The sequence below is a fragment of the Pteropus alecto genome, unplaced genomic scaffold, assembly GCF_000325575.1.
Source record: "Pteropus alecto unplaced genomic scaffold, ASM32557v1 scaffold5, whole genome shotgun sequence".
NCBI classification, from domain to species: Eukaryota; Metazoa; Chordata; class Mammalia; order Chiroptera; family Pteropodidae; genus Pteropus; species Pteropus alecto.
The window spans coordinates 9,900,141-9,917,113 of NW_006441953.1; the positions used below are offsets into that span (position 1 = coordinate 9,900,141).

The 16,973-nt window shown below is 41.2% G+C and overlaps 1 protein-coding gene across 4 annotated transcripts in view; it reads right to left on the reverse strand.

The window, feature by feature from the left end:
- The window catches only part of TBC1D1 (TBC1 domain family member 1), a 203,471-nt gene that overhangs the window by 38,017 nt on the left and 148,481 nt on the right, over window positions 1-16,973 (reverse strand). For all 4 annotated transcript variants that reach the window (XM_006918936.3, XM_025051767.1, XM_006918937.3 and 1 more), the window contains one exon: window positions 3,278-3,463. In XM_006918936.3, coding sequence (XP_006918998.1) covers window positions 3,278-3,463 — 186 coding nt within the window. The remainder of the gene's footprint in view (window positions 1-3,277; window positions 3,464-16,973) is intronic.

A 16,973-nucleotide genomic window follows, 5' to 3' on the forward strand; every position in this document is an offset into this window, starting at 1 on the left:
GACTAAGGGGCCGGGATCCTCAGTAATTAAATGACCCCTAAGTTTATGGAGACAAGAAAAACTGTACCCATTATTTAAGTTTTTATAACCAACATGTAGTATTTGTTTAATCAGGGAAAAGCCTTTTTGTAAATATCTTCTATTACAACTCAATTAAAATTCCAAATTCAATGTGTTAGCACATTGCTATGAAGACGTAATATCTGTTACATTTTCATTTTAAACACAAAATGTTGAATGATATGAGTCAGTCCAACAAGTAATAATGTGCTAACCAAAAACCATGCTTGCATTGAATCATACCCTGCTGTCTTGCATTAGGCTGCTTGCATCTTCATTTATAATAGAGGAAAAATGGCTTTGCAAAGGTATAGCAGAAGACTGCTGCCTTGGGAAGAGGTGATGAATCTTAGTTCCAACACCACTGGAAAAAAATGAGCTGTTTAACTTTCGGGAAATTACAATTCGGCTTCCAACTGTCTACAATGTACTGAGGAAGATTTAGATGACATGGTTTGGTTCTTTCTCAGACGCAGTGCTTCTAGAAGAGTAATAAATATTTGATCCATATATTCAAAAGCCAGGAACTAGGCTTGGCCATAGGAAGAACCTCCTCATACATGTTTCTTTAATTTTTTTTCCCCAAAGAGCATACCAGTTAGCCTGAGCCTTTGATCAATTTTAAGAGCCACTCCCAGTTGTAATTTAACTTTTCTTTTAAAAGCACTTGAAAAAAACTGCAATGGAATGACTACCTCTCTAGTGTATAGTGCCCTCCCAGGTTAGTTCTCAAATTTTGCTTCTGTATTTAATGAGAAAGTTCTGCCACCTCCTCATCCCACCCCAACAAAACTTAGTAAATTTTCAGGCAATTCATAATCAAGCTCTTATTGATGATTATTTTTCTCAGCAATGTAGGTACTATACGCATTGATACAACGCTTTCTAAATTATATTTGGCAAGTTTATTGTGCTATCATGTATTGAACTTTATAGAGCTAAGAAAAGAAATGAATTTAAACAGTAAAAATGAAAAAGCCCACACAGGACTGAGCACTGCCAGATGAAATGAGGAAGCAGTAGAAAGTTGCTGGGAAGGGCCAGTGAACTTGTGCAACACCTGGCAAGCTGTTCCAGGTAAACTTAGGAAACGTCCCTGTTCCTTCTGGTCTGGGTAGTTATCATTTACACAGCTTTAAAAAAGCTTTGCTTTTGTGGCATACTGATCTCATCAGTTAATAGTTACAATTCTTCCCAAAGGCCAGCAAGCATCATTCCCATTTTACGGCTACACCCTGATTTTCCGTGGCTGTCATTTGAGAGACTGGCCAGGATAAGCACTAAAGTTTATGACTTATATGATGAACATAACTGCCTTTTTGCTTTCTGACAAAAATCCCAACCAATATACACACGAATGTAAGTGCTGTGCTCCAAAGCTGTCATTTGGCTGATGACACACTCAGTGATGCCATCATTGTCAAACCTCTTTTAGATGTCTGCTTACAGGATTGCCTTCAGGAACACAAAAGAAAATGGCAGAAAAGTAAGAGTTGGGAGAACATTTAGCAATCACTGCTCAAAATGGCCCTCACTGAATGAAGCATCCCTGCCCACAGCACCTGGTAGGATGACCCATCTCTCTCAGCTTCAACACTGCGTCTACATCTGTCAGTAGCCTCTTACAATTGTTGGACTACTTTCATAGTGAAAGATATTATTACTTTATATTTAACTTGTTTTTGATCAAAGACAATATACTTATCCGAACTATGAACTTTATTCAACAGATCAGTGTCTTGATGACTTTCAGCTTTACACAAACATCAAGATCATTATTAAAAGATAAAGCCTGACAGTCAAGGAGGAAGTTCAAAGAAATGTAGAGTAGTCCCCCCTTATCCATGGGGGACACATGCCATGACCCCCAAAGGAAGCATAAAACCACAGAGAGTACCAAACTCCTATATACACTGTTTTTTTTTTTTTCCTATACATAAACACCTTTTTACTTAAAGAAAGCACTTTATAGCTTCTCTTTGGCATACCTGAATTTCCAACATCACTACTCTTCTGTTTTGGGACCATTATTAAGTAAAATAAGGGTTACTTGAACACAAGCACTGCAATACCATAACAGTCAATCTGATAACCAAGATGGCTACTAAGTGACTGATGGGCAGGTGTGTAGTATAGACAGCGAGGACACGCTGGACAAAGGGATGATCCATGTTCTAGGCGAGATGACAGGACAGCTTGAGATTTCAGGACAGCATTAAATTTAAAACCTATGAACTGTTTACTTCTGGAATTTTCCTTTTAATATTTTTGGACCCTGGCTGACAGCAGGTAACTGAAAGCTCAGAAAGCAAAACCACAGATAAGGGGGGACCACTGTACTCTAATTCCAAAATTTCTCAGGGCAATGACAGCACGACTGAACTACCCTGAGAGCCTCCCCTGAGAGTCTGTCCAGACATCCGGATCAAAACCCTCTTTATTTTATAGCCAGGTAGCTCTCTATACCCCAAGACTTGTGTTCTTTCCATTATACCACCCAGGGTACATAAACTTAGCTTCTTGCCTACTTTGAAAACAATATTTATTGCTTCGAGTGACAGCATGGAAATAGCAAATGAAAAACTCGCAACTTTCAAAGTTCTTGTCTTATTTTGATACTGACATGACCCTGGGAGAGTCGCGTGGCTTCTCTGAGCCTTAGATTCCTCTTGAGGCTAATACCTGCCACTGGAGTTGTCTTCAGGATTGAATGAGTCCATCTACACGAAACACCTTGATATCAGTACAAGTAGAGCTCAATGTTGAAGTTTTCAGGTTACTTACAACTCACTAAAAATGCACATAGCATGAGGTTTAATGATTTACGCAGTATCAGTTTATACATAACACCCAGGCACAGACTATGGCTGAGAACAAAGTAGGGAGGGAGAGAGAAAAACCAAAACAAAACTGCTTTTCCGAGGGTTAAAGCTCACATATTTGAAGGCTATCTCTTAGAAGTTCTAGACATTATGCTAAAAATGACCATACGAGGATAACGAATACAGTGGTGAGATCATTAGAGCTTGAAAAAGTAGTGTGAACTTTACTCTGAAAAAGTAAACAGATATTTGTTATAAACACATCTGTATGTATGTATGTTAGACTATCTCGCTTTCTTTTAAAGATAGCATGGTTATGTCTGATGTGATTTCATTTCAAAGCCAAGATAAATTGAGATCATCGGGCCTGTTCAGTATAAAAATGGCAAACCGACCTTGCAGCTTCTGATTTTCCTTCTCCATTCTGAGGAGGAGGATCTGTTGTAGAATCGCCTTTTGCCATAGTTCTCGAAGCTCGCGAGACGTCCTTTTCTTTTCCTCTGGCGCAGGGCCGAAGGGTCCATCTTCACAAACTGGTTCTAAAGGTGATCGGGGCGGAAGCTCTCCCAGCTCGGAAAAATCTGAAGAGGGAAGAGGACATTTCAGAATGTTCGTTTTTCAATAAAAATGTATGTTTAAACATAGTGCCAAATTATAAAATTCTGCTCATTCAGATATTACATAATGCTATCACCCAAATTTAAGATTCATGCTTTAACATGCACTGGAATAAATTAGGTCTGAGCCACAAACATCTAACACATTACATATCAAATAGAAAGCAAAAGTTGTAGCAGCTGAGGAAGTGTTCAAAGATAGCTACTTTTTAAGGTGTAATATTTTTATTTTCTGAGTTAATAAGTATATTGATAATAACAAACATTCATCTATTGCTCACTATGCACTAGACTGTTCTGAGGGCTTTATGTATAATTTATTTAGCACTCAACCACCCTAAGATGTAGATACGATATCTATTCCATTTTAAAGAAAAGCGAACTGAAGCTCGGGGAGTTTAAGTAACTTGCCTAATGTCACACAGCTCGGAAGTAGTAGAGCCGGGACTGGAACCCACAGTTTTCATTTTCATGTGCATTCTTAACCACCGTGTAACATGGTTAGGTATTTTGAAAGAAGATTAAAACAAACTGAATAGCCAATAATAACAGTGACCATTAACGGATCTTCTACCAAGTGCTGGGCATTGTGCCAAGTGTGTTATGTACACAGACTCATTTAATCCTGAAGACAATTCCTGAAGGCAAGTATCAGAGGAAACTAAGGCTCAGAGAAGCCAAGCAACTTGCACAGGGTCATACAGTGAATCGGCAGGTGCGTCAGGATCCCAGCCTACATCTGCCTGACTCACAAGTCAATGCTTTTGGCCAGATACCTCTACCACTCAAATATATATTTTTTTAAATTTTATTTTATGAGTTTCAAGTACACAGTACATTGGTTAGACATTTATATAGTTTATAAAATGATCACTCTAAATGCTCTTTCTCTTCTCCGGCTCTCTACCTAGCCATTACATTAATGCTGACTGCATTCCCACCATCCCCATGACCATCCATCAGCTACTAATTTATTTAACCTTTTACTTATTTAACCCTTTAGCCCATTTTCCTGGACCCCCAAACTCCCTCCCATCTGGCCGTCGCCAGATTGTCCTCTATATTTGTGAGTCTGTTTTTGATTATTCTTACACTCTACATATAAGTGAAATCATATAGTGTTTATCTTTCTCTGACTTATTTCATTCAGCATAATAACCTCTAGGTCCATCCATGTCATTGCAAATGGTAGGATTTCATTTATATTTTTAATGGCTGAGTAATATTCCATAGTATATATGAACCATAATATCTTTATCCAATTGTCTGTTGATGGGCATTTGGGTTGCTTCCATAACTTGGCTTTTGTAAATTGTGCTGCCATGAACATAGGGGTGCATAGATCGTCACGAATTACTGTTTGGGCTTTAAATATTTCTTATGTAATCAATTTTTAAACTTCTATTTATAAGTCGAAATCTCTTCACATTTCACAAATTTGTGCCTTTCTTGACTGCAGGCACTATGTTGCTGATGCAAAGTGTTATAACTCACAATAACCTACAGACATGCACAGAGAACATCCCACCTGCACACTCTGAAACTAGCTATGAAGAGCAGCAGAAGTTCTCGTACAAACGGACCGCATCTGCTGCAACACATTCTTAGGAGCTTCTGTCTAAACCGAACCTAAATGAAATCATGGTCTTAACACATGCCGTGTAAAGCCCTTCACAGGAAACTTGAGTCTCACAACCACCCGTCATATACAATCTCGTCCAGTCAGCAACTCCAACACAATTCCAGATTAATTTCCAGAAGTCATCAGCACTGACTGCTCTTTATTGTTATCTAAAATTGGGTTTGTTCTCCTGCTACAAAATCAAATGCAAGCTACAAAATGTTTAATTTCCTAAGTAACCCGTCCATCATAATTCCTCTTAAAATTACTGGATTAAGAAAATGTATGATAAGTATTAAGAATGTTTAATGATTGCTGCAGCATTTAAATGCTTATCATTCCATTTCTATATATGTTTATTTCATTATGATACCATTAAACAAATGAATAAATTAAAATTCTTTTACTTTTGGAGGTAAGAAATAACATACAGTTTATGAATATTAGAGGAGGATGCTCATGTGTTTGTGGTCAACATAAAAGCAGGAATCAAAATTGTCTATGTAGTATGATCTCAGTTTTATAACACCAGGAGAGGCAGTGCAGTTTAGTGATTAAGAGGTCAGACTCTGGAGCCAGGCGGCCTGGGTTTTAATCAAGGCTCTGCATCTATTGATTCTGTGACCTTTAGCAAGCTGCTTAACCTCTTTACACGTCAGTTTCCCAATCTGTCCAGTGGAGATAACAGCATTCTCCTCAGAACGGTGCTACAGGGATTGAGTCAATACATATGATATAAACCCCCTAAAACAGGGTGCCACACACAGTAAGAATCTGGCAAATATTAGCTCCTATTGTTTACTATCACATAGTCGCTAAGGGCACAGAAAAAAAAGAAAAATGACACACATCAAAATCTAGGCACTCAACTGGAAGCTCTAAGAAGGCTTGACAGGGCCACCCTGACAAAGATTTGTCCAGCACCAAGCACAGTCCCTGGTACCCAGCAAGAATTAAAAAAAGAGATAAGTAGGTGCTAAGTTTGGGTATGCTTGTTGTTCTTCTTTGTATTTCCTGTATTTTTAAAATTTATGACTGTAAATGTTTTTATAATTAAAAATCAAAGAAAACTAATGCAAATCTGTTCTGATTTAAGTCAGAGATTGAAAAATGTTCTGCAAAAACACTTAGAAGACAAATCGATTCCCCAAACATCTGTATACTCAGGACTAGTAGTCATCACTGACTCTGATAAATTTTAAATTAATCCTTTTGTCAAAAGAAATTTATGTCAGTATTTTAATCTCATTTAATCTTATTCTGCAGCTTGTTTTGTTTTTCCATGTGAACTCTTCCTTTCTTTTTTCTTTTCTCTTCCCATCTTGGCTGTTAAACTCTGCTGGACACTGCAGTTATGATTCAAGTTCTGCTTTATCTCATGTTGGAAGTATTTACACTCCCACTGGTTTATAAAAGTCTCGTTTCCAAAAAGCGATTCCTGTGAGACGTCCTGGCTGATGTGGCAGGCACTGCGGCAGCAGTTAGCGTGGAATTTTAGTGTGCACAGAGGAAGAATCCAGGGACCCGTCCAGTAATAAAGCATCTTTCCCATTCCTAAACCCTCCTAATAAGGCAAGGGCTCATCTCACCCAGTCACATTCCTCTAACCCATCCTTTCCGTTTATCACAGCCTTTCTCCTCCTGGGTGTCTTGAAAATTCCTACCATGTTACTTTCAAATTCTGGAGCGTAATGAACAGAACAGGTATAACTCAGGCCAGGGTGATGGAGCACATCTAGCAGTTTAGCCTGTTTGGTCCCCAGATCCTTTTAGTCTCTACCAATCAGGTTGCTGACAAGGACCACAGTCTACAGAAGCTTAAGAAGCTCCAGCTTTTGCTATTTTCTTATTCAAAGAAATTAGATCTGCCAAGAGTACAAGCATTTTTGGTGATGACTGTGAGATTTAAGACATAAATTGTGTCTCTAATGCTCTCTGCTTTTGCCTTCTTTTACTTATCAATTACAACTCAGTTCTGTTGACCTTTTACCATGCGACGAGTCCCTGATACAAATAAGTTTGTCTGATTCTCAGGACTACCTCAAGAGCAAGATCTTATTCCCATTTTTTTTTTTTAGACCAAGCAACTAAGGTACAATGAGGTTTTTTAACTTGGCTAAGGTCACACAGATAGTAAGAGTCAGAGTCACAATTTGAACCGAGGTGTATTTTCTTCCAAAGCAAAAAATGCTTATCTATGCTTTTCTAACTTCTAGATGCACAAGCATCATATGAGTATCTTGCTAAAATGCAGATTATGATTCAGTAGGTCTGAGAGAAGCCTGAGAGTCTGCATCTCTATTGAGCTCTCGGGTGATGCCACCACTGCTGGTTCTCAAAACACACTCTGAATAGTGGGGCTCACACTACATTTTCACTCTTCGTTCCCTCATGTGACCCTAAATACTTATTATCATGTCAGTTCTTCCTTTTCTTCCACTGTTACCCCTAGGACACAGTTTAACTGCTCTTGTTGTCAGCCGACCAAATTTAGGTCTTCACACATGGCCGGAGCTTGTCCTGACCTTGGTCAGGGTACCAAGGCCAAGGGCAGAACACAAAGAATTGCAAGTACTAGTGTTAATTTTACCTCTGAATTAACTAAATAAAAGCTAGTCTACTGTAAAAGTCAGAAAATAAACCTAACAGTTCACAGCAGAGTTTCTCAGCCTCAACACTATTGACATTTTGGGTTGGGTAACTCGTTGTCATAAGGGGCTGTTCTGTGCACTGTAGAATGTTTAGCAGCATCCTTGGGTACTACTCACTAGGTGACAGTTGTATGAGCCTACTCCAGTAGTGACGATCGAAAATGTCCAGACATCGCTAAATATCACCTGGGGAGAAATGGGGACAAGATCACCCCCAGAAAAAAAACTCAATTCAGAGTAAAAAAAAACAAAAACAAAAACAAAAAAAAACGCACCACTATTCTTTCCTAAGCCCTGGGAAGGGGTAAAACTATATCTCCTTCACCCCAATTTATTTTATGTGGTAACAACTACTGATGTTACAGTTTATAACTCACAAGAATTTTTTAAATATTAGCTTTTGTTCATATTAGGAGTAGCCTACTTACAAAGTAGTTCAGCAATTTAAAAGTTGGTCTGGCTAAATCAAGCCAAGTGGGCTGTTTCCTTATCAGTGCAAAAAGATCCAGGTGTGAGACAAGGCTACAGCTTTGTAGTCGATCCTCTTTCATGTGTACGTGTTTGTGTGTGTGTTGAGAATGCAGTTTTGTGAGGTGTGAACTCACACACATAGGGGGCTGAGTGGAGTGGCAGGGTGAGGATAAGAAGAAAATGTTGGCCAATTGTCAGCTGAGAATCTTGTTCTAATAATAAATATGTATATTATTGCAACTTGGATAATTCCTAAGCCATTTATATCAGTATTTATTGAGTCCCTTTTATGTACCCATGATGGAAAGTGCTAGGTGGCTAACGAGAGGAAACTTTGATGCTTCTACTATTCTCCAGAACAACACTAGGAATCTGGCTGCTTTCGTCACCTGTGCTTGCTGAGGGTCTGCTGCACAGAGGCCAGTGTCGAAGGCCACACTTAATTTGGCAGAGGTGGAGTCTGGGATGGGCGCTGCTCCGCTCCAGGCCAGCTGGGTCGGCCCCTTTTTGTAAATACATGGACCTTTTGGGTTCCAGTCTCTCGGTATAAAATGCGAGAAATGACATTCACCTCCAACTGCCCCAACTTTGGCGACCACAGGCAGTGACAGACATATTTATAAAGTCCGCAAAGCCGCAAAACCAAAGGGCTGCAATAACACGTTAGTCTAGGATTAAATTTTACTATTCTGACATCTCCTATAATGACAGGATGTAGAATGCTTAAATTATGTAGACTTTCAGAAACAGCGGCCTTCAATGGGTTCTAAGAATTTTAAAACCAGCCATAATTCAGGGGCCCTAAGAGACAACCGCCTCCACTTAAATCACGGCTGTGGCATTCTCAATAGAGTCATATGTATGATGTATGCTTGTCTGTCAGTATCTTAGATGCCAAATTGTTCTCCAACAACCCTGTGCTGCTGCATTCTTCTCTCTCCCTTCATACGAACGTGTGGGGAAGAGTATGACATTACATCATTGGTATGAACACAACCAATGCTGTGACAGGGCAGGAGAAAAAGGAACATGCATAGAGCCTCATATATGGTCAGCTTGTGGCTCTGTAAAGTACAGAACACAGGGCCCCTTTCTTGTCTTTTCACAAGATATCAAGTTTTGAACTGCAGTTCTCCTCTTACAGATAGGACATTAAATCACATGTCGAATGCCCTGTAAGATAGAGAAGCTCTCTAGAAACAAAACAAAGAGACAGACTCTTATTCTCCAATATTCAGGCTTATTCTTTTATATCACAATAGAGCATTTTATAGCTCTCTCCCAGTCTCTCTTGAAAATCCTGATCTCCCAGGCCAAAAAAAAATAAATGTTTAAAATTCCAGTTATTGCAAAACCTCTGCTTTAGCAACGTAAATAGATTTTGGAGACGAAAATTAAAACTGAACATTAAGTCTCTGGAGCAAAGTTAACAGCAACAGGGACTAACATCTGCAGCATCTGCTGTTGCCCACAGCTGAAGAAAATTTCTTAACACACACACACACACACACACACACACATACACACACACGAAAATGAACGTGTAGATTTAAGGAAGGAACAGGCAGTCCCCTCTGAACTCCGTCACACTGTTTCCAAGGCATGAACAACTTTACCTCTGCTACAGAACAATGAAAATGCCAGGAGGGCAGAGACGACTGTTCCCTACCACGTCCTGTGCCTGCGAAGCTGCAGGTGCACAAGAGTTAAAAAACTCTATTTTTCTACAATTGTATTATATAAAGGTCTAGCTATTAAAAAAAAAAAACAACAAATTTTTCAATGAGTAACATTCATTTGGTAAACAGAAATATTTTTAAGTTTGTACCACATGCTGCTAGAAATGCAGATACAAATACGACACAGTCCCTCAAATTCCAACAAGTTAAATGTTCACTGCAGCATTATTTACAGTAGCCAAGGCATGGAAACAACCTGTGTCCACTGATGAATGACTGGATAAAGATAAGTGGTGTATACATACCATGGAACACTCGTGAGTCATATAAAAAAAAGATGAAATATAGCTATTTGCAACAACATGGATGGATTTTGAAAGTATTATGCTAAGTAAAATAAGTCAGATGGAAAAGGACAAAAACCGTATGATTTCACTCATATGTGGAATATAAAACAAAAACTAACAAAACAAACACAAACAAACTCATAGATACAAACAACAGAATGCTGGTTACCAGAGGAGAAAGAGGGTGGGAGGGCAAAGTGGGTCAAATATATGGTGACAAGGAAACTAGACTTCAGGTGATGAGCATACAATAGAGTACACAGATGTGTAGTTATAATCTTTTACACCTGAAAATTATACAATGCTATTAACGAATGTTATCCCACTAAGTAAGTTTGCTAATAATTTAAAATTTTCAACAGGGTGAATGAGAGAAGTACACAACTGCTAGGAAATACAAAGAAAGTGTTCTAGAAATTCAGCAAAGAAAATAAATTTCTCCTATTTATCGGGTCGAGAACATGGGCCCTTGGAGCCAGGTGTCTGGGATCAAATCCTAGCTCCCCACTAATCTAGCTACTTAACCTCAAACACCTGTTTCCTCAGCTGCACAATTTGGATAATAGTGCCTATCTTATAGGATTAGTGTGAGCATTAACTAGGTAAATGTGTGGAAAAACCAAGCCTGGCACATAGCAAGCATTCAATACACTGTCAACTATCTTTCTTCTCATTATCATCAGAGCAAGAGCATCAGATTGGTGGTTCTTGAAGGACAAGTAAAATTCAGACAGGTGGAAATGATGGGAGCCATTTCAGGTAAATGGAGGCATAAATAAGGTATACCGGTGACTACCAATTAATCAACCAATGATTCATTTTGGCTAATGACCAGATGGTACGCATGTAGAAACAGAAGACAAGAATGATTGAGCCTAGATTACAAAGTGTCAAATGCCTAATTAAGTTATGTAGTATTCAGTAGGAGTTGGGAATCAGAAAGAGTTGGGGCTTTTACAATTTTTAAAGGAAAAGTTATGTCACCGATGCATTCCTTAGCACTGGAAACGTAGCCTGGCACAGCTTAGTGGATCTGATAAATGAAGAGCTATTATAAAATAATGTGAAAGAGTGCTAGAAAAAAAAGCTATGAAGACAGAACAGTGAGCCTAACACTGCCTGAGATGGCGTGCGCTGGGAGGTGAGGACGTGTGATGGGCAGGCAGGCACACGGGTTTTTTGTTTGTTTTTTGTTTTTGTTTTGTTTTGTTTTGTTTTGTTTTGTTTTGTTTTAAAGAAGTGGCTAAGATATGCAGAAACTAGAAACAGAAGCAAGAGCCCTGCAGATCTTTATCCCCACACTCTCCCAAATCGGCTGCTTGCAGGGAGTTTCCAAGGTTCTATGACGATAACTCGATAACTCGGAGTGGAGGAAGCTAAAAGCCGGGACTTCGGCCTGGTCAGGGGCTGTGATGACAGCTCAAGGGAGCAGCAGTAAAGGTGGCACGGCAGGCGGGAGTCCAGCACAGAGAACCAGGAAGAGGCACAGAGGACGGGACCGGAGGGAAGGGCGACAGGGGTGCTCCTGGGAGCTCTGGTGGGCAGGCCAGCAACGCCCTGGCTTCCTCCCCTCCGGGCTGGGCTATGACAGCGGGGGCACACGGCGCCAAAGCTTGGTTCTTTCCCCAGTGGTGGGGAGGTAGTGGCTATAAAAGTTGAGGCCTATATAAGCTTGAAAAGAACTAAGAAAATGCTGTAAACGAATGTATTTTTATTTAAAGTACTGGGTAAAATTATCCTTTGAAATAAATGGCATTTGTTTTTGAATCTGCAAGGAGAATATTATTGAACTTTTTGAGACGGCTGAGGGTCAGGGCTCTTGTTTCCTGTTTAAAAACAATAAAACTATAAAGAGGAACAAATCCTCAGCCTCAGTAGGAATATAAAATGCTGATCTTTGTCAGAGTTTGCACTCTCCTGTTACACCACTTATATAACGCTGAATATCAAATTGTGGTTCTTGCAGTTTTATGAGACACCTTGGGGTGGAAAAGCACCAACACGAAAGGCCCTTGGTCAGTGCCACCAGCATGTGTGTGTGCAGGGCGTGTCCGGGGACTTCCCACCCGCACCTGCGGCACACAATGGCCTCAGCCACACCTTGCTCACTTTCCTTCCTTCTTCTGGACTGTGAAGGAAATGGTCAGGATTCACAGGGACACAAAACATAGGGCTGAAAGAGACATTAGAAGATGACCTAACTCAGACCTCCTCCCTTCCCAGATGAAAAAACTGAGTCTCGAAGAGATAAAAAGTCCCGGTTTTTTGAGCACTACTATGTGCCAGGCCACGTGCTCTACAAGGACCCACAGATTTCATCCTTACAATCATCCAATAAGTGAGGACTGTTTTTATCCTTCAATGGACAGGCCCAAGACACAGAGCTAACTAGCTGATGGAGCCAGGACTTGAACTCAGACCCTGGGCTGGCTCCTCTCAGTGCCTTGGGTTGATGGGAATGAATGCAAAGAGAGAAAGGAGAACGCACCCACCTACGCCGGAGCTGCCACTTACTAACCAGGAAGTAAGCCCCTGGACCTCTCTGTGCCTTGAGTTTCTTCAGCATTAACAGTATCCACTTCCCACAGCTTTGTTGCAAGGATTAAATGAAAAATCTTTGCGAGCACTTAAAACAGTACTTGGCCAGGGAGAAATGCTAAATTCCTTTTATCATCACCATTATCTATCTATTTTATTCTAAACTTGTAAAGTCTTTCTGTTATGTCGACATCCCCACGATCAGACTGTGGCTGGGGATAAAAAAAGAAAATGGGAAGACAGACACTTATTCCATGAAAATAACAGTGTGGGCCCTCCAACAATAGGAGGCCCCTGGTGACCGCCTTAGTGTGTCCAGGACCTGTGGTCGCGAGAAGACGAAAGCGTTGGCCACTCTCACAATGGCTGGGATGCCCTTTTGGCCTTTCTTTGGCTGACTCCCTTCCTCCTCCTTCACAGCTCAGCTCCAAGGTCACGGTCTCCTCCCACCACTCCCTGCCCTGCCAGGTCTTACAGTGCCTCCTTTATGCTCCCTCAGCCCCCTGGCAAACCTCCCCTGGGCTTCTGTGATTCTGAGAATCACATCTTAGGGGCTGACAGTCACTGCCCTGGGCACAGACGATACATGCAAGAGGAGCTTAGAGAAGCAGGAGGTAAAGGCGACCTAGAGCGTCTTGGAAAAGACATGCAGAAGAGAGAGAAGAGGCTCAATGGAGAGAGAGGAGACAAGGGAACACATGCACACAGAAGTAGAAAGAAGCAAGTAAGGCCCTTGTGTGGCACACGATTCCAGGCCCAGGTGCCTGGGGCTCAGCTCTTTTCAACAGTTTTAGCTTTAAATTATACAAAACTATCATCAAACTTTAAACTTTACATATATCTATATGTAGCTATCTGACATTTACATATATCACTTTATGTATATACCTATATCTATACATATATAGATATAAAGCTTTATAAGAAACATATTACAAATAGGATGTTAATTACCCCTCCGATCAATCATTCATTTATTTTATCCCAAGAATAATGATGAAATGGAACCAACCTCTGCCCCCAAGAAGACAGGTGAATCAGCCGCCATGACAGGTCAGTGTGAGAAGTGGCAGAACAGCCTACAGGGGTTGGTGAGAGTGCAGAGGGCCATCATGGAAGACCTGCTTCTAGAAGAAATCTGACTCTTTCATGAGGGTAGGGGAAGGGACAGTGGTGGAAGGAATGGTCAAGTGCTAAATCCTAAAGCGTGAGTGACCAGGAAGGGTGACTACCAGAGAGAGAGAGAGAGAGAGGAGGTCACTCCTTGTGAAGTGCGGGAATGAAAGCAAAACATCATAATGAATTCAGGAATTTCAAGTAGTTCTACGTGACCCTGGGAAAGTGTGTAGGGGGAGTGGGGGAGGGGAAGTGCACGCAGAGGGTAGGAAATGAATCAGGTCAAACAGTGAAGGGCCTCCTGTGCCAAGCAAGACTGCCATCCTGACACAAGAGCAGAAGTGAAGAAATGACTAGCCATCAAGTTCCGTTTCTGAGAGCCAATGAGCATTAGCTATGTGGGGACTTACCTACCCACCCTTGGCCCTTCAGTCTCACCCATATGGCTTTTTTAAAAGGGGTCAGACAGGCCAACATTCATCATTTACACTGCTGACTCTCCATGTCAAGCCCACCCTACTTGGGCCTCGCTGTGGTGGTAGCGGACAAGATGTCTCCCTGACCCCTCCCCACCACAGCACGCATGGTCACCATCAGCAGAACGGAGGCCAAGGGTTCAGTCTATGGGAGCAGCTCTCCAAGTGTGGTCTCCAGACCAGCAGCATCTGTAGCACCTGGCTGCTTGTTAGGACCGCAAATTCTTGTCCCCACCTTAGACCTCCTGGACCACAAACTCTGGGGTGGAACCCAGCAACCTAGGTTTTAACAACTGGAATCTCAAAGCACACTAATGTTTGAAAAATCCACGGCCTTTGACATTTAGCATTTTTTAGCCACTTATTTTATTTTAGGTTATAGGTTTATCTTAATTGGTGGTTTCACATTATATAACACTAGAGAAAGGGGTGCCTTTTAAATAAAATATTTCAAGTTAATTAAGCATAACTATATCCATTACAGATGACCTGGCCATTAAATAAAATTTAAAACTGTAATGTACCTTGCTTTTAAACCCCAGCCAAACCTTACTTTTATAGTCATCAAAGGCAACTGTTTGAACTAAAATACCATTTTCTTAAGCAGTGCATTTGGAAAGTGGTCCCTCCCTGCTGACCCAGATCAACTACCCACACTACTGCACTGACAATAAATTTCCTTCCAGAAAACTTCCAAATATAAACATAAATAGTCAGAAAAAGACTGATGAGTCAGTCATCCAACACAAACAGAAAAATATACTACTAAAAGCTAAGATCAAGATTTCTCAACTCATGTTATTTAACCATTTGCAGAAAAGCAGCTCCTTTGTTTACAGCATGGCTTCCAGCACCTCCTCTGTGTGAGCCTCCTCCAAGGAGGACGGCCCCTGCCACCAGACCCTGGGAAGAAGGTGTGCTCAGTTTCGAGGGGCCTTTCTGCATCTCAGTTTCTACCGAGGCAGGTAAAAAGAGGCCTAGAGAGGAGACCAGATTCTTCAGCCTCAAATCTCCCCTGACCATAGCATGGGGTGTTATGAGGGTTGGAATAAACCTGGTAAGAGCAAAGTGGCTGCACTATGAAATGAGAGCTTTCAAACTACACCCCGTGGAGTTCTGTCTGTAAAGGCCATGCAGGGCCTGGGGACAGTGAGTGGTGGGGAAGGGAATGGTCTTATTCAGCTTAGGCCGCTATAAGAACATATGTGTATGTGAGAGGTATGTCCAGGGACTTCATAGACCGAGTGGCTTAAACAGCAAGCGTTCACTTCTCACAGGTCTGGAGGATTGAAGTCCAAGGTCAGGGTGCTGGCACGGTGGGTTCTTGATGAAGTCCCTCTTCCTGGTTTGCCTCTTTGCTGTATCCTCACGTGGCAAAGAGAGAACTCTGGTCTCCTCCTCTTCTTACTTAAGAGTAAGACACTAATCCCATCATGGGGCCCCACGCTCATGACTTCTAAACATAAATACCTCCCAAAGGCCCCACCTCCAAATGTCAATGCATCGGGTACTATGGCTTCAGCATATGACTTTAGTGTGGGATAAACATTCAACCCACAGCAGGAGCAAATGTGGTTCTGAACCACCCCTCCACTCCGTTTCAGCAGAGCAGGTCTGATGCAATATTTTACAGGGTCTCTGTAAACTTTAAATGAGTCAGTCAGCAGCCACAAAAAAAGGAAAGTTTCGAAAGCACAGGTAACAAGGTTTTATTAGGACTGAAAGGAAGAGGGTGGTGCTCTGAGTCTTGAGGGATTGGTAAAATTCAGGTTTTTATTTATTTATTTATTTTTGCAGGGAGATGGGGAGACCTAGGGGCCAGATCTGCCTGAGCAAAGGTACCAAGGTACTCTAGCTCAGAGCCACCCTTTCCTCTGAAATCATAGCAGTTGCTGTCTGTATCATTAACGTGGCCACTAACCTACACTGCCAAGTGGCATCTCGTACAAGCCAGGGCCTGGGATACAACTTAGAAGCAGACTGTCATCTGGTCTACCTTTTTTCCTGCTGCCTCACCCATCCAGCCTGCCTCCTTGTCAAAGCAGGACATGACTTACCCACCACAGAAAGCAGAGTTAGACTGGGCCTTCCAACCTGCCCCATTCCAGCCAACCAGACAGACATCCAACACCCACATGCTCCCACGTCTCCAGATTATGATGGAGTGCAATGCTAGCGCCTGATTCATAAACCCAACTTCCAATTAAAATAATTTAAACACCCATAGGATGAGGGAGGCAAAAAAAAACAAAAAACAAAACCACAACTCTGTAGCCTCAAGACATGAGACAAACACAGGCTTTCAATATAAAGTCAGGGAAAATACATTCAAGGCAAAAAGCATTAAAGTTTTGTGAAAGAACCAAGAGTCAAGATATAGTTTCTGCCACACACTTAAAATCTAGTTGGGTAGATTTAGTGTAGTTATTTGTGCTTAAATAACACTTCTGAATCTTGGGGTGGAAAAGAATCATTTTATCCTGATAGAGATATAACCTCCAAATCTTTAAGGTTTATGCCACAAAATAGCAAGCACTGCATTGATACAAGACGGCAACAAAAGCCTCTGGGGGGT